At 58.4% G+C, this 23101-nt stretch overlaps 1 protein-coding gene across 1 annotated transcript in view; it reads left to right on the top strand.

The window, feature by feature from the left end:
* Nucleotides 1-20558, top strand: part of PARM1 (prostate androgen-regulated mucin-like protein 1) — an 80374-nt gene extending 59816 nt beyond the window's left edge. The window contains exons 3-4 of the mRNA XM_072725013.1: nt 6382-6460; nt 17113-20558. Of these exons, the coding sequence (XP_072581114.1) occupies nt 6382-6460; nt 17113-17197 (164 nt within the window). The 3' untranslated portion in view covers nt 17198-20558. The remainder of the gene's footprint in view (nt 1-6381; nt 6461-17112) is intronic.
* Nucleotides 20559-23101: the final 2543 nt, after the last annotated feature.

Here is a 23101-nt window from a genome sequence, read left to right as displayed (position 1 = left end):
TCATCTGTAAAATGAAGACGGTAGATTCAGTGAACCTTGTTAGATTTCCTCCCAACAGTCAAATTACATTATTCCATCGATCGTGATTTCGCTGGGAGCAAAATCATGAATTTGAGATCACGGTGATTTCCAAGATGCCTAGATTGGCTCACATCTCCTCGCATCAAGGTTTCCTACTGGCGTCGCAGCTTTATGGATGAGAAGGGCCCAGAGCCTGGGAGACCCTCGTATCCGCTTCCTGATGGACAGAGCATTTTAAATACACTAATTTGTAAAGACGCTCTGAGAGGAAGAGTGTGTTTCATCAGAATTTGGCACATCAGCAGTGTACACCAGCTTGAACGAATCCTCAGTTTGCAAGTAGAGGTAAAGACCACATGAGGCCATGAGGCAGGGAGGGGCAAAGTGACCCGCTCAACGTTCAGCTTGTGGGGGCACCTGGGCGGCTCAGGTGGTGGAGCCTCTTGGTTTGGGCTCAGGTCATGATCTCAGGGTCATGAGATCCAGCCCCTCATAGGGCTCCACGATGAGCGCAGAGTCTGCTTCTCCCTTTTCCTTCCCCTCTGCATGTTCTCTCTTTCTCTCTCAAATAATTAAATAAAACTTAAAAAAAAAAAAAAAAAGAGAGAGACTATTCAGCTCGTGCCTTTATAAGGCTAGTCTCTATGCTGGGTCTTCTGATCACACAAAGTAGAAAAACATGGGTTTGGGGGATCCGGCCTTAAAGGTTGAATCCCATTGCTGCCCACTAACCAATTGAGCTGGTAACTTTTGAGTTACTAAGCCACTTGCGTGACTACTTGAGTTTTTGGTGACTTTTTGGGGTCTTTATTTCCTAAATGCCGCATTGGAGATACCACGTATGTGTGCCTAGCTACGGGCCTGGCCCAGGGTAGCTATAGTAAGCGATGGCTGTTATGACTTTGATGACCAGGGTTGCTCTCCTTTATGTTTTTATTCCTGGTCTTGGCACAATGCTACAGATGCCCCCTGAGAACAGCTGTTGAGCCAAGACTGAACTCAGAGCGGTCGTTAAGAAGGAGACTGCTCATAGCATTCAGCGGGAGGCTCACCCAGGTCTCAGGACAAATTCTCATTCCTCACAGGCTCCTTTGGTCTGGGGAATGTCGGGTGAGAGATCCACTCCCTGACGCTGACCGGAGGCTGCCCTGGGATCGTCCAAATGCTGTGGGAAAAGAGGATGGGGAGCCCTGTTTGCTGTTCCTGGACACCCAGTCTAGTTCACATTATGAGTGTCAAAGGAGAGCTGGGATCAGGGGACCCGACCTCATAGTTTGAACAAATTCCAGGTGGGAAAGAGGATTCCTTTGTGTCGGGAAAGACTGTCATTGTAAGTGAATTGAAGAAACTTTAAAACCATGATAACCAGGGACTATGCCCTGGGTCGTGCTCACTGCAAACCTGAGCTCCCCGAGTCCTTGAACTATGGCTGCTATGCCCACGAGAGGGACATGGGGAAGGGAAGCTAGCACTTGCTGGATTAAGATTCATGTTAGCCAATGTTCATGTTTCCAGTACACATCTTTAAAGAGATTGATATTTCCAGTGCACATCTTTAACCATACGCTGCCGAAGCAGGTGAAACGCTTAGATAAAAGTGAAGCCAAAAAAAAAAAAAAAAAAAACGTGAAGCCAGTCCCCAAACCAGGTCCCCAAGAGGAAAAGGATAGGAATGTGGGATCCTGCCCCAAAATTTGAATCCCTGATCTGCCCACTAACCAATTCCGCCCATGAGCTAGCATTTAAACAAGCATATAAGCTTGAAATGAAGGGTGCCAGTTGTGTAATATTTGACTCAATTTCATAAAGTTGACCCCTGCCACGCTGTGTAAAGGAATGAGTAAGCAATACCCTAATGATTTAAAGATCTGGGGATATGGGACAGTGGGGAGGACGACTAACTTACTGAGGCAAATTTAGGTTTTGCTAATTAGGAACATTTCTGTAGCCTATTTGCACGCAAGCTGTATGCCTCATAAAGGAGCTCCAGATTTGCATCAGAACTACTAATAAAGCCCAATTTTATTTTATTTTTTTGTTTTATTTTTTATTTTTTTTTATAAAGCCCAATTTTAAAAATTGCTACACTTTCAGAAGAAACCGTAGCTCTGTGAATTTCTTACTTTGGGCCTAGACAAATGAAGAAGTATATTTGGTATCCCTGGCCTTGAGGGACTTTCAATCCAGAGGGAGAGCCAAGTCATGAGTGTGCTCACGTACATACCTAGTGGAACAAGGTATTTTGTCTGTACCGTGCGTGTAAGCCCATAGCTACCCGCAGCTACACGTGCCAGCGTTAGCTAAATACTGGAATAAGTCGCCTACATTGTGCCACGCCAGCGGCGAACATCTACAAAAGGGGGCTCAAGATGGACAGACGTCACTGCCGATGACTTAGTTCCAAGAGAAGACTGGACTTGAGGAGATTCTTGTGAATCATCAGCCGCCCGGACACGTCCGTGGTCTCCACTCCGCACGCGGTCACGGTGTCTCCAATCAGCATGGGTGGCTTTGAGAACACTCCATGGTGCGGTCCTCAGTACCCAACCGTTCCGCGGTCCCCACTAATTTCCATGACCTCCTTTTATACAGACTGCGGTCTTGGTTGAGTGACCCGGAGTAAACTGCCCCGAGAATCCCTCCTGTGAGGGGGAGAGGATGAGGAGCGCCCCGTGCGTTAGATGAGGACGCCTGTAGAGGAGCTTCCGTCTCCAGGCTCAAGTGCTGAGCATCCCGTCCGGGAAACGTTAGGTGTGTCCTCCGTCTGCGTGGCTCAGCCTCACACCTTCATTGCTGCCTGTTCAAGCCTGGCCCATCCTTCAGAGAACAGCTTTGCCCTCAAGATCCCAACGTTTATAGACACGCCCCAAATTAGAGGCAGAAATACAGAATCGGGTGCCACCCACCTCCCACCCTAACCGCTTACCTGTCCTCCATCCAGTCCTACGCTCTGCTGGGTGGCCCCGGAGCCTGACACTGTCTCTGCCACCGGGTAGTGAAACCGGGGAGCCCTGACCACTGCTGCGCCGGGCCCTGCACCATCCTGGCTCCGGGGAACCCAGGCAGCTCGTTCAGGAGAAGCTCGTGGGGTTAGCTGGGACCCGAGGGGGGTGAGCCGGGCTCCTGTACCTGGGATCTGAGGGGGTGAGCCGGGATCCGAGGGGGGTGAGCCGGGCTCCTGTACCCGGGACTTGAGGGGGGTGAGCCTGGATCTGAGGGGGGTGAGCTGGGTTCCTGTACCCGGGATCCAAGGGGTGAGCCGGGATCCTGTACCCGGGATCCGAGGGGGTGATCCGGGATCCGAGGGGGGTGAGCCGGGCTCCTGTACCTGGGATCCGAGGGGGTGAGCCGGGATCCGAGGGGGGTGAGCCGGGCTCCTGTACCCGGGACCGAGGGGGGTGAGCCTGGATCTGAGGGGGGTGAGCCGGGCTCCTGTACCCGGGATCTGAGGGGTGAGCCGGGCTCCTGTACCTCAGAGCTCCTTCAGAAGCCCCGGGAGAGCTCTGTCCTGGGGGGTGTCCTGTAGGCCCATCCCCCGCAGCACCGTGTTCTCCAAGTGAAACGTCTCCTTCATGTGGAAAGTGGGGGAAGAGAACATGGGTCCAGAGAAGAGTCCCCAGAGGTGCCCTGGAGGCGGGGCTCCTGCTAAGGCCACGAAGGCAGGGGGGGCCCCGTAGGTCAAGCCGTGCGGGGGGAGGTGGGACAGTGAAGACCTGTGTCCCTGAACAACCAGCAACTGATGGAAAAGGGACGGGCCTGCTGTGTGAGGGCAGGTGAGGGGGGCGAGGCCCCTTAAGGTGGTGGCCTCTTCGGTCCCGGATGACACAGGCGCAGGACAAGTGATGACCTCTGGCCAGGAGCGCCGCCTGCTACGGCAGGGATGTCGTCTGACTCGATTCCCGCATTTATCCCCTAAGTAACTCCCCCCCCCAGTCCGTCATCCCTGGGAACCGCTAACAGGTCCTGCAGGGCTCGGACCTCCACGGAAGGGCCCTAGGAGCAGGTGTTAGGGCAGGCCCTGGGGCGGGGGGGTCTGAGATGGACACGTGGGGAGGGTGCGGGGGGCGTCTGGAAAGCCATCAGAGGGCTCTCCCCTCACTCCCGAGCTGCGGCGCCCCGAGAAGCCCCGGCCTCCAGGGGCCCAGCCGTCCAGGGGCTCTCGGTGGGGACCTCAGCACCCGCAGCCGAGCAGGACACATGGGCCCGGTGGTGTGCTGGGCATGGAGTGTCCCGCGTGTCCCCCCGTAAAGCACACATACGTCCCCTCCAGCGTCTCTAACTCCTCCAGGCCCCGGCCATTTGGGCCATAGCTTCACCCGGACCCCCTGATGGGTGGATCCCGGGGGGGGGCCTGAAACACCAGCCTCCCACGTGCCCTGCCCACCGAGTGTCCGACCCTCCCCACGGGGCAAAGCCTCCCCCGCCCTGGCTGCGGCTGCACCTTCCTCTCTCGCTCTCTCTTCCTCTCTCGCTCTCCCTGCCCCTCCTTGAAAAAAGAGTGAGGAGGGGAGAGGGGGAATCCTGGTTTAGTTTAAACAGAACTCGGGGGAAATGACATTTGTTTCCACAAGGAGGAAATGAAGCCCTTCCCGTTACCATGGACTGTGCCCGCGTGGGCTCGGCCGCGCCTGCGAGCCTGGAGCATGAGGCCCCGGGTGTGGGACTTCCCAGGGCGAGCTTCCTGGGTGGGAGCAGGCCCCGCACTCGAGGCCCCCGGGGCCCAGGGCCCTGCTGTGCTGGCCGGCACCTGGCGGCGCGTGGTCCGAGGAGCTTCCGGACGTCCAGGCACAGCCGCCCGAGCCCACGCTCCTGGGCTCCTGTGGCAGCGCCGGCCCCGTGCAGGGTGCCCCAAGCGCCCTGGGGAGCCCACTGGGGACCGGGCACCCGGGGGGCCGCGCAGACGGGCAGCGGCCACTGCGCCACTTGCCATTTCTTGAAGGAGAGCAGCACTGCATTGGGGAACCGCCGGACTGACCTTGGAAAGCGGCGCTTAGACGGGCCCGTCGCCTCCCCTCGCTTCCCCAGCCCTGCAGGGGCCTCCTCGGGGCTTGGCTGCCGTTGTCCCAGGTCCAGCGGCTTGGAGGCCGGGAAGCTAAGGGCGGCCTCTGGGAGGGGAGCGGGGGCTTCTGCACGCGGGTCTGAGCGTGAGCGTCCTCGGCTGGTCCCGCCCGGGCGTCCGAGCCTTCGGGGTCACCGCTCGGCCTTTGCAGGAGGGAGAAGGAGGCGACTAGCGTGCCCACCGTGCTGGCCCGTCAGTGGACGCCTCGGGGCGAGAGCCACTGAGGACGATACGCACAGGCTGTTCACAGCGGAGGGGAGGGAACACGAGGACGGGTGGCAAAGCTTTGAGGATAAATCTCCAAAGATGGGGCAGATCCGGCCCTGGGACGCAGGGCACGGCAGGGGGCCCCGGGGCAGCTCTCCCTTCCCGGTCGCTGCAGGCGAGCGCGCCAGATCCGTTAGGTAAAGAACCCAACGTGGGCACCGCTGGTGACGGAGCCGCACGTGAGCCCACGGAATCGGACTCCAGGTCTCTGAAGCTCCTTCCAGCGGTTACGGGGCCTGCTCATTTGCTGAAAGAGTAAACAGAGTCCCGGGGGCCTGAGAGGGCACCCGGGGTCCCTAACAGCAGCTTGAGTCCCGGAAAAGTCACGTCCAGGGTTAGGGGACGGGAGCCCCGTTGGTCCCTTGCATTTGGGGGAAGGTGAGGCAAAGCTGCAGTGTGCACATTGTTAGCGCAAAGCTCGCGAGTCCTGCGCTTCCAGGGAGTGACCTCTGGGAGCAGAGCGGCCGTTCTCGGGGTTTCCACGCTCAAAGGCTTTTCAACTGCCCCCAGTAGCGGCCTTTGCAGCCAGATTTCAACCACGTGTCACTTCATCGTCACACCTGGTTATTGCCACACACAGGACACAGCCTGACCTCTCAGACTGGACCTTATTTTTGCACCAAACTTGACCTTTTGCTCCACAAAATCCAATTCACATTTCAAGGGTGAAGACTCCACAGCCTTCCCAAAAAGGTCTTAAAAACGCGTCAGGAGCAGCACATCTCCTGCCGGGACGATGCCCAGAGCGCGCAGAGGAACCGCACATCGCCCCGTGGCGGCCCCTAAGCGCCCCAAGGCTCCCAGGCCTCCCGGTCGTACAAAGAGGAGCCAGAGCCTGTGACCGAGCCCGGGGACAGCAGCTCGGGTGGGACCCGCTGCGGGCTGCTGGCCGCGCTCGGGCAGGCGAGGCTCCAGGCCGGCACCTGTCGCTGCGGGACGGGGCCTGGCGACAGGGTTGAGGCCCCGGGTTGGCGCGGCTGTGACTTCTGTGCAGGCGGAGCTGACCCCCGCCCCCCTGTCCGTCCTCCCCACAGGCAGCATCGCCGCCGTCACGGTGACAGTCATCGCTGTGCTGCTGCTGGTGCTCGGAGCTGCCGCCTACCTCAGGATCAGGTGAGACGGGCTCGCTGCCCTGGGGAGCAGAGGGTGCCACCTGTGGGGCTCCAGCGGGGTGCAGGTCCGCTGATGGGGGGAGCTGGGGGGTGCTGGGGGTGCTGGTGGGGGAGCTGGTGGGGGAGCTGGGGGGTGCTGGGGGTGGGTGCAGGTGCTCGGAGCTGTGGCCTATCTCAGGATCAGGTGAGACGGGCTCGCTGCCCTGGGGAGCAGAGGGTGTCACCTGTGGGGCTCTGGCAGAGGGCAGGTCCACTGATGGGTGGGAGCTGGGGGGTGTTGGGGGCGTGGGGAGCTGGACAGGGGAGTGGGCAGGGGAGTTAGCGGGGTGCTGGGGGAGCTGGGGGGTGCTGAGGGTGCTGGCAGGGTGCTGGCAGGGTGCTGGGGGAGGGAGCTGGGGGGGTGGGAGAGCTGGTGGGGGCGGGTGCAGGTGCTCCGACCTGCGGCCTATCTCAGGATCAGGTGAGAGGGGCTCACTATCCCTGGGAAGGAGAGAATGTCACCTGTCAGGCTCCAGAGGAGGGCAGGTCTGGTGACGAGGGGGACCTGGGGGCCGCTGGGGGAGCTGGCGGCGTGCTGGACGGGCCCGCAGCTCGGTGGTGGAACTGAGGAGCAGACACCGGGAGCCGACGTGGTCTGCAGGCGGGTGTGGGGACGGGGACTGGGGTGGAGCCTGCAGCCAGGACCCCGACCCCGGCCCTCGCCCTACCTCCTGTCCTGGTGTAGACGAGGCCACAGGAGTCCCGAAGCCCGGCTCCTCGGCCCGTGACGCGGGGTGGGTGCAGGCTCTGCAAACGCCGGGGTGGGCATGGGCATGGGCTCTGCAAACACCGGGGCTGCCGTGGGCGCCGGCGCCTGCTCCCTAAGGAGCACAGCGTTGAAAATACAGGGAAGGTGCGGCGCTGTCAGGCCCCGGGGCTCTGTGGGTTGAGCGTCTGCCTTTGGTTTGGGTCCGACTTCGGTTCCGGGTTCGCGTCCACGTAGGTCTCCGTGCGCAGTGCAGGATGGTGCCCTCCTCGGCCTGCCCCCGCCCCTGCCCGGGCCCCCTCCCCTCCGTGTGTCTGCCAAGTAGGTAAATCTTTAAAAAGGAGAAAGTGCAGCGTGTCTGTAAAGTTAGATTCCCTGCCCCGGCGCTGATCTTAAAGCGCCTCATCTTGTCTGAAGGGAAGGCGATGAGGGGCGGGAGCTGCGCCTGAGCTCGCCTTCCCCCAGTAGCAGTGGCCGCGGTCGGGGCCCCGCAGTGCGTTGTCCTCGCTCCCGGGATCCCGGAGGCCCCAGGCCGGTGACCCCGGGGTCCCTGCAGTGCAGCGGGGCCCATGGCAGGTGGCTGTCAGGGTCGGGGCGCTGGCCTCCCCCTCCCCACCACCTCACCATCCGGAGCAGCTCCGGGGCCCGTCACCTGTCACCTGCCCCTCGGGAGCCCAGGGCCGCCCTGTGCTGGGGAGTGTCCTCCGGGCTCCTCAACTGCAGATCGATTCAGTGAGGGTCAGAACGAATCAGTCACAGTTTCTCTCCCCATAGGGTCCTTCTTAAATGTAGGGATAAGGTTAAGGTCGTTGCTTATCTTCGGGACGACGCATTTAAGGACGGATAAAGTGATCCCGCCCCTCGTTAGAAACCCCCTGAGGAAAACCCCTTTCGGCTGCTCCGTTAATTATTTTGGCAAATTGACGACGTAAGGCAGTGAGGAGCCCTCACGGACATTAAACCCTTCCAAGCGTCACGTTGTCACGTCTGGGAAAGCCGCACTTACCATCCATCAAAGATACCGGGGCTCAATCGGGAAGTGCGCAGGTGCACAGAGGCCCCGGGGCTGGGGTTCCCCCGGCTGGCAGGCGCTTCCGTTCCTGTCACCCAGATGTCTGCCAGCGGTAACGTGGCAAGAGACCTGCCTCCTGTGGTCCTTCAGGCCCCCTGGCTGGGGCAGCAAGTGTCGGGACTCCCGGCCCAGGAGGGGCCCGGGGGCTGTCACCCGGCAGCCAGCGTCCCTGCAGACGCGCAACAAGAGTCTGCAGCCAAGGGCCTGTTGTGAGCTTGGAGAACCGGCTCGGTGGCTCCACCCTCTGCCAAGCCCCGATTGCCTCGGGAAGTTCAGCAACCTCCACCATGTCCTTGCATCTCCTGTCCTTCGGGGACCCCCCAGGGGCCACCTCCTCCTGTGATCCAAGCGGCTTCTGGAGGCGACTTGTGGAACGAGCTGCCCGAGCCCCCGCGTGGAGGGAGGGGCGCGCTCTGCAGGCAGGTTACACCGACCCCCCTCCTCGCTGGCTAAGCGGCCTTGGGCCGGTCGCAACCTCCCTCACCCTCAATGTCTTCGCCTGTAAAAACACGGTGGCTCACACCTCTCTTTGAAGAAAAAGGTCGATGTGAAGACGGAGTGGGGTCGCGCACATGGAGCAGCCGTCGGTTGAGGGCATGCACCCTGGGGCAGACCTCCGAAGCCGGCCCTGGTCACTTGTGCCCTTCGTTCCATCAGTCAACCACACGTAGCTGCTCCGTCAGCACGCGGCCCCGATGCCTCACAGGTGACCATCCCGAGGGTGGAGTCCTCCAGGTGAGCACTCAGCTCCGGTGCACGGTGAGGACGGTGCACGGCTAGGTGCTGCCATTGCAATTGTTGCTAAACGGGTGCTTACGACCTCAGTGCTCAGTAGACGTCCCGTCCAGGGGGCATCAGGGCTCCGGGGGGAGCGGGGGGCGGGAGATGACACAGCAGCTCAGCCTCCTCGCTGCACCCACGTGCAGCTCCGCCCTCCGTTTCTTTGGCTTGATTCTCTAGCTCAATGGTTCTGAATCGTCCATGTGCCTAAGAGCCACTGGGGGAGCTTCCTTTCGTGTGATGATCCGGCGATGCTAGCAGCCCCTCTTGATCGTTGGCCTAAACCCCGTTGAGCCACGTCTAACCTTATTTTGACAGAAATCCCAAAAAGGGGAGGATGTTTGGAAGTGATGCTACAGAAGGTCTTCATGAAGGAAGCAGGTCTCACAAAGACATTGAAAATGAAAATGAAATTTAGGGCAGCCCCGGTGGCTCAGTGGTTAGTGCCGCCTTCAGCCCAGGGCGTGACCCTGGAGACCCAGATCGAGTCCCACGTCGGGCTCCCTCTGCCTGTGTCTCTGCCTCTCTCTCTCTCTCTGTGTCTCTCATGAATAAATAAAATATTTTTTTTAAAGAAAGAAAAAAATGAAATTTAGTTTAGCCTCCGATGCTTTCCCTGCAGGACGTGCCCACGGCTTTTCTGAGCCGAGTTGGGCTTGCTCTCTGCTAAACAGCGGGACAACAGCCTTGACCTTGACGGATGTCGGGCGGCTCGTCCGTCGTCAAGCTCGGCTTAGCACATACGCTCAGCGATCAAGTTTATCCACTCACGGGCCAGTGCCCGTCTCCGAAAACACGTGTTAGGAGCAAATACCAGCCTGTAAAAATGTCTGTGATTGAAAAGGTCCATATGCATGTCTGAACCCACATAGCTCGTTCGCGACTTTTCCTCCGAGTGTCTAGTGCGTTCCTCATGACCGTTGTCCCCGTGCCCGTGTCGGTCACCCTGGGTCTTTGGAAGAAATGAATTTCAAGACATTCCCCCCCAAATCCGAAACAGCAGCACAGTCTCCCGGGTCTGGTCCCCGTAGTCCCCCGTAGGTGCAGTGTGGGGGCTCGCGGGTGAGGCCTGCGCTGCCTGTGAGAACCACCTGAGTGACCCCGGCCTGCCCCGAGCCCCGGCGCTCCAGGTACGTCCAGGTACCCTCCGGGCGGGGTTCCCCCGCTGTTTCGCATCTTGGTGGCTTTGAATGTGCTGGTTGGTCCACCTCCTTTTTACCTGGCTCATTGCAGAGCACGTCCGCGGGGAGCAACACTGCACGCAGCCCCCTACCCCTAGCCCCTGCCCTGGGTTCACCGCCTCCTTTGCCAGCCCCTCCGCTGGAAGGATAGGAGGCCCCTGGCCGTGCCCCGTATATGATCCAGATGTAGCTGCTGGCAGAGTGCATGAGGCTGGGTGGCAAAGGCTGGGCTTTGGCCGCAGGGTTCATTTATTCCCAATGTGGGGAAGCGGGCTGTAAGGCGGGGAAAGCTGCGGGAACCTCTTAAACCCTTTAGCACATGCTCATTAGTTGCCCTGCGGCTGCAGCTTGGACGCAAGCAGGCGTTTCCACGCGCAGGCCTCTTCCGGAAGGAGCGTCCGCCAGCCTGATGCTGGCAGGCGACTCTAAGACACGGACTAAATCTTCATCTGCTCCTCCAAAGCGAAGGTGATCATTTAAAGATAAATCCGGGAGGAACTGCTCTTTCAAAGAAACCCGGACCGTGGAAAGCACACCTTGGAAGCGAACGTCTGCCGTGTTTGCATCACTGCACCTGGCAGAAAGCCGGAGCTCACCGGCCTCCTAGACCACGACACTCCGCCAGCCGCTGACTTACTGGGTGACTGTGGGTGAGCAAGTCGCCCACCGGCCACAGCCTCCTTGGGCTCCAGACCGTCGCGGCCAGATGCGCCCGGCCAGACGCGGGGTCCGCCTCGGGGCCGCAGGGTGGAAGGCCGTGCAAGTCCCTTGTACTGTCTCCGCGATTCTTCTCTGGATCTGAAATCGTTCCAATAATCGATTTATTCTGAAACGGCGACAGTTCGGCGGCGACCTCACCGACACGTCGGGTCGGATGCATGCGGCTCGCTGAAGTCCCAGGATAGGGCCTACGAGACCATGAGGTTTCAGGGAGTGTGTAAAGGACAGAGAGAGAGAGAGAGAGGAGAGAGAGAGAGGCAGCCCCCACCCGAAACAGGGCGACAGTGCAGCCGTGGCCGACGGACGGCGGAGGCCAAGGCCTGGTCACCACGGACCAAGGAGCCGTAAGCCGGGCTGCCTTCCCCGCACTAGGCCGTGTCTCTCGTCTCCTCCCCCTCCTTCCTAGCGCGGCAGGCGCCAACCCTTGAAGGGCACGACTCCCTGGACGGGACAGGAGGGAACCCCGGGAGGTGTCACCAGAAGCTGGGTCCTAGATGAGGCCTGGGTGTGACCCTTATAAGGACAAGCCGTTTTCCGACCCGAGCAAAGCAAAACCCTGCATCTGCTTTCAGAGACTGCTGCGCCCCCTCAGGTATTGATGCTACAGTCGGTCTCAAAATAGGGACCGTTTTGCGGTTGTCGGGAAGCCCCGACCACAGATGTCACCCCCGCTTGTGCCTCTTGTCACAAGGCATCAGCATCTCGGGAGGAGGTAAGTCGGAGGGGCCGCTCCCGGTAGAGCCACGCCATCCAGAAGGAAGCCGGGAGGCCGGGGCTTAACGTCAGTCACTCCCTGCGTCGGCCCCGCAGGCCCTGCTTTTAGGTCTCGAACTGTCGGCAGGGCCCAACTGCGCCGACGCCCGAGGCCTGGCTCAGGGACTGTGCCCACGCTGCTGCTGCTGCATAAAGCCTCCCACTGCCTGAGAGAAACGTGGCCCCGACCCTCCTTCGTCTTCCCGTAGTCCAGGTCGGGGTGGTGGTGGCTCTGTCCTCATGTCCTTTAATACTGTTTTCACTTTGGGGCGGTTCCGTGCCCCGCTGGCTGCCCCCGCCGACTGCGCACTACGGCGGGCGTGCACCTGCTGTAGGTGCTCATCACCAGAGGGCCTCCAAGCAGCCACTGTGCCGAGGGCAACACGTTAGGCGTTCAGGCAAGTCAAAGAAAAGTAGGAGGTGGTCGGCCTCCAAGAGGTGGACCACCTGGGGGAGCTGGGGGGGTGCGGGGGGCTCAGCGGGTGAGCACCTGCCCTCGGCCCAGGGCATGACCCCGGGTTCCCGGATCAAGTCTCCATCAGGCTCCCTACAGGGAGCCTGCCTCTCCCTCCTGTGTCTCTGCATCTCTCTCTGCATCTTAGGAATAAATACAACCTTTAAATAGATAGATGATAGATGATAGATAGATGCTAGATGATTGATTGATAGATGATTGATTGATAGATGATTGATAGATGATAGATGATAGATGATTGATAGATGATAGATTGATAGATGATTGACTGATTGATAGATGATAGATAATAGATAGATGATAGATGATTGATTGATAGATGATAGATGATTGATTGATAGATAGATGATAGATAGATGATTGATAGATAAATGATAGATGATTGATTGATAGATGATTGATAGATTGATAGATGATAGATGATAGATAGATGATAGATGATTGATAGATGATTGATTGATAGATGATAGATGATAGATGATTGATTGATTGATAGATGACAGATAGATGATAGATGACAGATGATTGATAGATAGATGATAGATAGATGATTGATTGATAGGTTGATTGATAGATGATAGATAGACGATAGATAGATAAAAAACTGTGCCTGATTTAAGAAGCTTTGACCTAGGGGTAGTCCGAGAGCCACTAGCGACTGTGCTCCTCTCTCTCTCTCTCTCTCACACACACACGCACACGTGTTGGGCGCCCGTCTCTGCAGCGCCCGGGCCTGGCTTGCACCCCAGCACACCCGGTTCTCCTTGCTTAGGCTCGTTGATGCATGGAAACAAGCCGTACGGCCTCAGCGCATCCCCAGAGTGGGCTCATCTAGGTCTCCTGCTTCACTCTCTCCACTTACTGCTATTTTGCTCGACTCCCTGTTCATTCAAACAAGGAGGCAAAGAAAAATGAAAGTGCAGATCCATCCTTTGCGTTTATTCTAGTACTCATGTCGTTGAAGGTCTCTCATAATTCAGCAGATTCCGTACAGCTCTGGTCAAAGTTTCGACTGAAATGACGATAAGCAGTAAAACCTGATGACCAGGAGACCTTCCATCCCCTGACCCCACTATAATGCTTTTTAAAAAGTTCAAATAATAGTCATAACAGAGACTGGCTTTACCCCTGTGCACGGAGCGTGGTTTCCGGAGTTCCTGGCGGGAGGGAGATGGGCTTGTCCCTCGGCGCCGTTTGCACTGTTGGCACATTTGCCGTGTGCCTAAGTTTCATCATAATAAGAATTAGGAAGCGGCACTCACCAGCGTTTGCTGTGCACTCACCAGCGTTTGCTGTGCACTCACCAGCGTTTGCTGTGCACTCACCAGTGTTTGCTGTGCACTCAGGCCGGGCCGGGGCCGTTATACGCCTCACCCCCGAGCTCCTCCCGCCAGCCCTACGCATCTCCAGGTTCACAGAGGAAGAATCGGGGGTTGGAAGCGTATTCGGGGGGGTACGTCTCCTGGTCCACCTGATGCCTACGGAAGTAGGATGCCGGGAGAGCTAGGAAGTGGCAAGAGCCTGCGCGGCCTGCAGCCGGGGCTTGGGCTGGCTCGCTGCGAGCCCCTGCCTGGGCCAGGAAGCGCTGGCTGGAGTCGCGACGGCTGCGCGCCTCTGGGGGGGCTCCCCTCTGTGAGCAGGTGCGCTTTCGAGGATGGGTCTTCTCTCCAATCACCGTCTCTTCGGCAGACGTTTGTTGAGGACTACGTGCTGGGTGTTCTTGGGTGCCTTGGGGACAGCGCCAAGGACAGACAGCAGGCAAGTCACCCGGACGCATGGTTCAGTCAGGGAGGGGACATAACAAAATGAACAAATTATATAGTGTGTTGGAAGGTGATAACTACTCTGAGGAAACTAGGCCAGGAATGGGGCAGTGGGAGCTGCAGATTAGCTCTCAGGAAAGGCCTCACGGAGAAGGTGGCGTTTGTACAGGCTTGACGGAGATGAAGGAAGGCGGTCTGGAGGACGGCTGTCCCCAGCTGAGGGAGCAGTACGTGCAAAGGCCCTGCGGTGGCCAGGGTGAGCCAGATGTGATGGCCGGGACGAAGGGGGTGTGCTTGGAGCAGTGGGACAAAGAAGGACTGCAGCAGCTGAGGTGCTCAGAAGAGCACGGGCCAGACCCTCGAGGGCCTTGCAAACCCATGTCATGACGTTGGCAGGGACTCTGAGATAAGGAGCCACTCCATGGATTTTATTTGATTTGATTTGATTATTTTTTATTTATTTTATTTATTTTATTCTATGTTTTATTTTACTTTATTTTATTCTTTATTTTATTTTACTTTATTATTTTATTTTATTTATTATTTTGTATTTATTTATTTTATTTTATATTTTATTTTATTCTTTATTTTATTTTATTTATTTTATATTTTACTTTATTTATTTTATATTTTATTTTATTCTTTATTTTATTTTATTTTATTTATTTTATTAATTTATTTTATTTTATAATTTTATTTTATTTATTTATTTTATTATTTTGTATTTATTTATTTTATTTTATTTATTTATTTTATATTTTATTCTTTAGTTTATTTTATTTATTTTATATTTTATTTTATTTTATTTTTTTATTTTATTTTATATTTTATTTTATTCTTTATTTTATTTTATATTTTATTTTATTTATTTTATATTTTACTTTATTTTATATTTTATTTTATTCTTTATTTTATTTTATTTATTTTATTTTATTATTTTATTTATTTATTGTATTGTATTGTACTTATTTTATTTTATTTTATTTTATATTTTATTTCATTTTATTATTTGTAAACTCAGCTAATCAACCTACAATGTATTAATAGTTTCAGAGGTAGAGGTCAGTGATTCATCAGTCTTTATAACACCCAGGGCTCATGACGGCACGGGCCCTCCTTCATGCCCAGCACCCAGTTACCCCATCCACCTACCCCTCCCCTCCTGCGACCCTCAGTTTGTCTCCTATGGTTAAGACTCTCTCTCTCTTTTAAAGATGCTACTTATTTGAGCGCGAGAGAGAGTGAGACGCGAGAGAGCACAGGCTGGGGGAGAGGCAGACGGAGAGAAGCAGCCTCCCCACGGAGCAGGGAGCCCGAAGTGGGGCTTGATCCCAGGCCTGAGCTGAGGCAGGTGCTTAACCAGCTGAGCCACCCCGGCGCCCCTGATTAACAGGCTCTTAGGGTTCGGCTCCTTCTCCGATTTCATCTTGTTTTATTTTTTCCTCTCTTTTCCTTTCATCCCGTTTTGTTTCTTAAATTCCACATATGAGCGAGATCGTATAATTGTCTTTCTCTGATTGACTTAGTTCACTCAGCGTAATACCCCGAGTTCCACCCACGTCGTTGCAAATGGCAAGGTTTCATTTTTCTGGTGGCCGAGTTCCATCCCGTTGTACGTCCAGACCACGTCTTCTTCATCCCTCGGGCTGAGGGCATCGCGGCCCATCCCACGGTGTGGCTCTTCTGGACGCTGCTGCCGTGAGCATCGGGGTGCAGGTGGCCCGGTCCTTCAGGGCGTCTGTATCCTTGGGGTAAATGCCCAGCGGTGCAACGGCGGTCGTAGGGCAGCGTATCCGTAACTTCCTGGGGCCCCTCGGCGCTGTTCTCCGGGGGGGGCTGCACCGCCGCCAGAGGGTCTCCTTCTCTGCCCCTCACCAGCGTCTTCCGTTTCCGGACTTGTTAATTTTCGCCATTCCGACAGGTGTGAGGTGGGATCTCGCTGTGGTTTTAATTTGTATTTTTCTGATGCCGCGTGATACAGAACCTTTTTTCATAGAGTGTCTGTAGGTCTTCTCTGGAGAAATGTCTGTTCATGTCTTCTGCCCATTTCTGGACTGGATTACTTGTTTTTTGGGTGTTGAGCTTGATAAGTTCTTTATAGACCTTGGACGCTTTATCTGATACTGGCACGTGCCTCCTCTGATTCTGTAGGTCGTCGTTTGATTCTGTCGACCGTCCCTTTGCTGTGCAGACGCTTTTTATCCTGATGAAGGCCCGATAGTTCATTTTGCCTTTGTTTCCCTCGCCCTTGGAGACGTGTCTGGCCGGCAGCTGCTGCGGCCGAGGTCAGAGAGGTTGTTGCCTGTGTTCTCCTCTAGGATTTTGGTGGATTCCTGTCTCACATTTAGGACTTTCATCCATTTTGGGTCTATTTTCACTCCTTGGTTTTAAACAGAGGAGGGAAAACCATCTGACCTCAGTGTCTTGTAGAAATAATACTAATTGTGAGACGGGTTCCCGGAATGACCCATCACAGCCTGTGAAACCCATATTGGCCTTGACATAAGGATGCTAATCAGACTCTGGGAAGCTCGGGGCACGGGCTCTAGGTCCGGAAGGTGAGACTCTGACTCACCGCTCGGTGGGTGACGTCGTGCACATCAACAGCAGCTCTGAGAGGGACGTTCTGGGTCAGAGAAGGAAGCGATACTGCCCCATGGCCTTATTTTGAGGGTCAAGTGAACATGGGACAGACACATCGTGTAGACCGTGCAACACGATCCGGAGGGTGGAGGGCAGGAGGGCTGGTGAGAGGCAGGGGGTGTGGCGGTGTCACTGTTACTCCTGCGGAAATGAAGTCTAGGGCTGAAGTCATCGGCCAGGGATGTAACCTTCCCTCTGCCATTACTTCTTATGGGGCAGCCGTGGGAATGGTCTTCCGCTGCTCCAGCAGGGGAGGTCTGGGGGCAGGGGAGACAAGGACCCCCGGATCTGGGTGGGGGGTGCTCCCGGGTCAGCAGGGCTCACTGCCCGGGGTGTGTAGACCGAGGCCTCCAACACTGGCGGGTGCAAGAGTTGTGCCCCCCCATGGGCCCTGGAAGATCCCCCTCCCGTCATCCAGGCTGACTGCAGCTCTCCCCCCCCCCATGCAGACCCCGGACCACCCCCCCTCTGTCTGGGTGCCGGGCTGACCCTGACCGCAGTTCTCCCCCCCACCCCCCCAGGCACTCCTCGTATGGACGGCTCTTGGACGACCAGGACTACGGCTCCTGGGGGAACTACAACAACCCCCTGTACGACGACTCCTAAGAGGGACGTGCCAGGCGGAGGGGCTGCGCTGTTCCTAGGGCTTTCCCCCCGCGACACGTGCCAGCCCCGCTTGTCCTGTGCCCCCCACCTGCTGCTGCCACCCCACCCCCCACAGCATCATCGCTCGCTGCGGGTGGAGGCTTCTGTGCTACAGCTCGGCCCACCTGAGGCCCACGGAGCCTCCTACCTGACACCTGCTGCTTGCGCCCACGGAGCCTCCTGACACCTGCCGCCGCGGCCCACGGAGCCTCCTATCTGGCCCCTGCTGCCTGGCCCCATGGAGCCTCCAACCTGACACCTGACACCCGGGGCCCATCGAACCTCCTGACACCTGCCTGACACCTGGATGCGATGCGAGGCACCAAGGCCTGCGCCACCCGCTGAACGGGTGCTTCCTGTTTGTGGCAGTTCTTGGACTTTTTATTTGGGAAATGGCATTAAATGTTAAGGGGGTTAAGGCTGCGAGCCCTGGAGGCTGTCGCCCTGCAGGCGAGGAGGTGGGGGCGCGCCCGGGGTGGGGGGGCCAGGTGTCCCTGAGCTGCGGGGCTGTTACCCCGGGGCCGCCCTCGGGGGTGTGGGGAGGAGGAGGGGGAAGCCTGGGGTGAGCGGGTGGAGACGAGGCCGGGGAAGGGTGGTGAGGGGGCGGGGGGATGGGGGATGGGAGGTGGGGAGGTGCGGAGTGAGCGTGGGGGGGCGTTAGGCTCGGAGGGGGGTGGGGAGTGAGGGTCAGCGCGGCAGTGAGGTGCTGGGGCCAGGGGTCAGCGCGGGGGCGGGCGCACCTGCACCTGCACCTGCACCTGCACGGAGCGCAGCCAGGAGGACGGGGACAGGAGGCGGCCCGGAGCCCAGAGCCCCTGCTCGGCCGGAACCTGGTCCACACCTGCCCCGCCCACGGGGGCCCCAAGGCCTTCAGTGCAGCTGCGTCCACCTCCCCCCGGGACCCGGGCTACAGGCTGGAAAACCCTGCATCTAGAATTTGGAAAAAGAACGAAATTTGCAGAAAGCCCTGAGCTGCGGTGTCCGCAAGGGGCGGACGGTTCTGCCCCTCCACCCCCACAGGGCCCTGCCCCCGCACCCCGAGGACCCCCACCCCGAGGCCCCCCCACCCCAACGCCCCCACCCCGAGCCCCCCCCAGGACCCCGTCCCCAGCCCCACAGCTCAGCTGCTACTGCAGTGGAGGCCCCGGAGGTGTGCAGCCCCGGGCTCGGGTCCCCAGCAGGACAGCCCCAAGGTGACAGGGTCAGGCCGCTGCCCCCCCGACTCCTGCTGCTGGAAGGCGGCCTCGGGCCAGTGCAGGAGGGAACCTCCAGGGGAGACCCGCGGGGCCCCCATCCCCAGGGGAGCTTGTCCCACGGGGCCCCTCAGGGCCCCAGAGACCTCGAAACTGGACCCACCTGCATTTCTGGGGGTGCACCTGTGGCCGCGAGTCCCCGAAGCTCCACCGCCCAGCCTGCCCTCAGGGGGGCCCAGCTCTGCGTCACTGGGACAACCTCAGTGGCCAGGCCCTCGGGGGTGCCAGGGCCCTGCCGGGCCCACAGCCTGCCCCCCCCCGCCCCACCCCGCCCCGCCCCACCCCACCCTGCGAACCAAGCACTCCTGGACTCATGTAGCAGAGACGAGCGACCCGGGGGTCCCGGGGGTCTTCCAGCAGAACTGGAGCAGGACGCGGAGGCCGCCAGCGACTCTGCTTCTGATTATTACCAAACAGAACAAAAGGACATTCTCAGAAAACTGCCCAGGGACGACCAGGGGCGCCCCCTCCAGCCAACTGCGCCCACCCCCTTCGGGAAGCCTGCGGGCTTTCAGTTTCGCAAAGGACAATCCAATCAAAACAGGACATGCCCCCCCCCCTTTTTTGTCCCTCCCTTGGCCACAAACATCTTGAGAAACGTCCACGAAACACCCTTGAAGCAGTGGTCTCGTGGGTGCTGCTGCGGCCACACAGAGGGTCCCCCGGGGTCCCAACTGCAGACTCCGTGAGCGTCTTTCCTCCCCGACGTCCACCGTGGTGCAAGAGCACGTGGTGGGGCTTTGCCCCATGAACCCCCAGACCCTCGCGGCAGAGACAGGGAGCTGGACCGAGAGCAAGTATATCCCGCGCGGGGACGGCTTCCCGTGGAACTAGCGGCCCTGGTCGCGTCGGGTCAGAACACCCCGGGGGGAACCGTATGTTGCCAAATACTTTTTCTCGGAGTTGCCCAAAGACTTTGAACAACTTTATTCAATACCTGTTGCTCGAAACACACGCACACGCACACGCGCGCACATCTCTGAAATACAACCGGTGTCCTGTACGCGAGGGCGTGTGTTCGGGTCCCCCGAGGGCCGCGGCTCAGCCGCACGACGAGCCGTTCCCCCAGGGTGAGGACTCTGCCGGGGCCAGCGCAGGCCGAGGCGACCCCCCTGTCCTAGGCCAGACGCGGGGAGTGGCGCCGGGGTCCGGCTCTGCCTTCCCTTGTCTTGGCCCCGTGGAGTGTCCTGCCCTCCCCGGGCGCCCGGCCCCACTTCTCCAACACGGGTGGGGGGGGATGGTTGCCGTTGCCGGTTGGCCTCAGCCCAGGCTACCGCACGGGCGTGTTGGGGGGATTCCCGGAGCCGCGTCCGCTGTGTTTTCAGTGTCTGCGGGAAACTCTTCATAGCTCTTCTGAGTGTCACGCAGACGTGTAAGGGGGCTCGGGTTCGGCTTCCTGCTCATTGTTCTGCCCGCGTGCGGTTGGGACGTCAACTATTGAAGGACACCTGGGTCGTGGCCACCTCAGGCCACTGTCACGGCTCGGAGCTGACCCCGCAGCCGCTGACCCGCCTGCGACCGGGAGACCAGTCTCTCTCCCCACAGGAAACGGTGTCCCAGGACGCAGGCCCCACGGAGAACCGAGCCGGGGCCCGGGAGGCTCGGGCAACACGGATGCCTGAGCGCCGGCGCAGCAGACCCCGGCCTTGGCCATCCCGCAGCCTCCTGAGTCCTCTGGGGGAGTTGATGGGTCTGACGCCTCCGGCTGGCCCTTCCGCCCGCTCGCAAGGGCGCACGGTTCAGTCCCTCGCATATGGGAAATGGGTTTAGCAGCTGGGCCTTGTTGATTTGCACGTTGATTCACCCTCCTTGCCTTGAACCTCTTTTCTGGCAAATGAATGTACCGTTTCTACTTGGATTGCAAAGCGCTAGTCGGTACCAGGAGTAGTAGCGGCGCTGCCCAAGAGGCCGGCGCCACGCTGCTTTCTTGGGGTGGGTCAGCCGGCGCCAGGTGAAGATGGAAAGATGTGCGACCTCTTTGATATGTTTGATGTCATCGTGTCTACATTGGTTGTAAGACGTATCGCATAATAATTATGATTATATCAATTAAAGTCGTTAAAAGCTTGCCTCTGGCCGTGGTGATTCACTTTTTGATTTTGTCGTTCAAGCCATTCAGCTGATGGGCTCATATTAAGCAGGCTTGATTTTTTTTTTTTTTAGTTTTTTTAATAAAGATTTTATTTATTTACTTATTTATTATTTATTTATTTATGAGATGCAGAGAGAGAGAGAGAGGCAGGGACACAAGCAGAGGGAGAAGCAGGCTCCATGCAGGGAGCCCGACGCAGGACTCGATCCCGGGACCCCAGGATCACGCCCTGAGCCAAAGGTGGTGCTAAACCGCTGAGCCACCCGGGCTGCCCTTGATTTGCTCTTAAAGCAAATTAACCCCACATCAATAAATGGTATTTTCTGCACCGCTGCAAGGGACCTGTGATCTCGAAACAGAGTTGAAGGGTGTCAGAAATGAAGAAACTTTCCGAGCAGCGATCTTGCTCTCAACACTACACCAAGCCTTGCAAAAAAATGTAAAAATAGACATTTTGATCCAATAACTCGGCAGCGGCACAGAGTCAGGTCCTGCTAAGTCCTAGTGGCTTTCGCGGTGTGTTTGCAGGTACTGGGCTCGCCTCATGCTCCTCCAAAAGAATTAAGTTCATCGCACCCGTCCCGGTAAAACAGCGAAGCATTTCAACCATCCGGAGTACAATAGCGACCCTCAGGAGCTAAGCGAAGATTATTCGGATTCCGAAGGGACGAGCGACCGCACGGCCGCGCACCTGGCAGCATGGCAGAGGAGCCGGCGTGGTGGCCTGAAACCAGGACGTCGAGGTGCCTGGTTTCCAGCGGCTCACACGGGGGACGGGGAGGAGCCACCGCAGAGGGAGAGGACCAGGCCCGGGACACGCCCCAGCCCGGGGCTCGGTCCCTTCCGGGGCTGCCGTGGGCACAGGAGCGGGGGCACCTGCGGTGTCCCAAGCCCGGGCGTGGACAGAGGGCGCCTAATAGGAATGCGCGGAGTTTGCCTATTGCAGATTATTGGGTTCAGATCCTTGTGTTTTCCTACATCGTAGCGTTTGCAAGTCGGATCTTACTACGTCTCGGACATTTAGTGACCTGTCTGCGACCTTTCACCCCTAAAATCGGCAGCACCAGCCCTGGCTGGCTCTATTGCGATTGTCGGGTGCCCGCGGGCGCTGAATGGTGCCGCCCCTGCCGCGGCCCAGGGGCCACCACGGCCTCTCCCAGTTACAGATGGAAACGGAGCATCCGTCCCGCCTGTGCCAGGCCTCCAGGTCGCACGTCGCACAGGGTGGCCCTGCCCGCGAGCACCTACGGTTGGCAGGCGGCACACGCGTGATCCGAACGGGCGTCACCGAAGCCCCGGGGTCCACTCAGGACACTGGCTTCTGCGCTAAGTCCGACCCGCCCTCAGCCTGGGGGCGTCCCTCCGCCGGCCAAGCCCCCCCGGCAGCTGCTTGCGGTCAGCCCAGGGGTCTGGCGCGGCCCCAGCAGGGACAGTCAGCTCCCAGCTCCTGCGTCCCCGGGGCACCGCCACCGTCCTAATCCCTGCTGCCACTGGGCCCTGTGCTCCCAGGGAAGGGCCAACTCGGCTGCCCCCACTGCCCCCACGTGGGCCCCCATCCCCGGGGTCAGGGTCGGCCTCCCTCCCACCCCCAGCCCCCGCTGTCATAGGGGAGCACGCGGGTCCCCCATCCCCGGGATCGGGGACCCCGTCTGCCCCACCTGTGCCCTCCGAGGAGACAGGTAAGAGTCCACTACAGCCTGGACGGGCATCCTGTCCTCCGAGTGTCCTCCCCTCTTGCCCTAAGGTCCTGTTATTTCAGGGCCTTGTCTTCCGTGGCTCGGCCATGACAAGGGTCGCATCTTCTCCCATGACCCGAGCAGGAGCCGGGTACCGTTCCCAGCACGTCACATGGAGGAGCCTCCCCAGGAGCCACAGGTCGTTAACGCAGCCCCCCCATCCCCCCACGCAAGGAGGAGCCAGGCCGAAGGTGCAGGCACCTGCCGAGGGGGCGACGTCAGGTGCTGGGAGAGACAAAGGTGCCCCGTGCAGGACGCGAGGCCTGCGACGGGCATCCCTGGGGAGGGCGGGAACCACCCGGGTGCTCCTGGAATATCAACTCTTGATGCAAAGCTAAGGGTGGCCCATGGACATGGGAGTTGTGCGACTGCGTGTGAGCAGGAACAGAGGCAGGTGCGGGAGCCCCGGCAGGTGATGCTGCCACCAAGCCAGCCCCAGCAGTGTGGCGGGGCCGGGTGCTCCAGAGCTCCCCGGGAGCCTCAGCGCCCCCATCCCTGGTGCCTTGGTCTCGTTTCTGTCTTTCCGGCCTCACCCGAGACCCTGCTGGGCACAAGCTCCCGCCAAAGCCTGCAGGACAGGGACGCGGAAGAATCAAGAGCTCAGGCTTTGCCCCGACCCCGACCGGCCAAGGGGACCCCAGACAACCGGGGAAGGATGCTGAGCTGCAAATAAACGAGCACGGCCCCCTCCCTCCTCCAGGCTGGAACTTCCCCCAAAAGGAAAATAACAGCGTTATCCTGTCCCTAAAGCGATGCGACGGTCCCTTACACGGCTGAGGGTGCC

This window comes from Vulpes vulpes, chromosome 10 (genome assembly GCF_048418805.1).
Source record: "Vulpes vulpes isolate BD-2025 chromosome 10, VulVul3, whole genome shotgun sequence".
NCBI classification, from domain to species: Eukaryota; Metazoa; Chordata; class Mammalia; order Carnivora; family Canidae; genus Vulpes; species Vulpes vulpes.
Note: the sequence above shows the minus strand (reverse complement) of the source record. Positions and strands in the feature narration are given on the sequence as shown.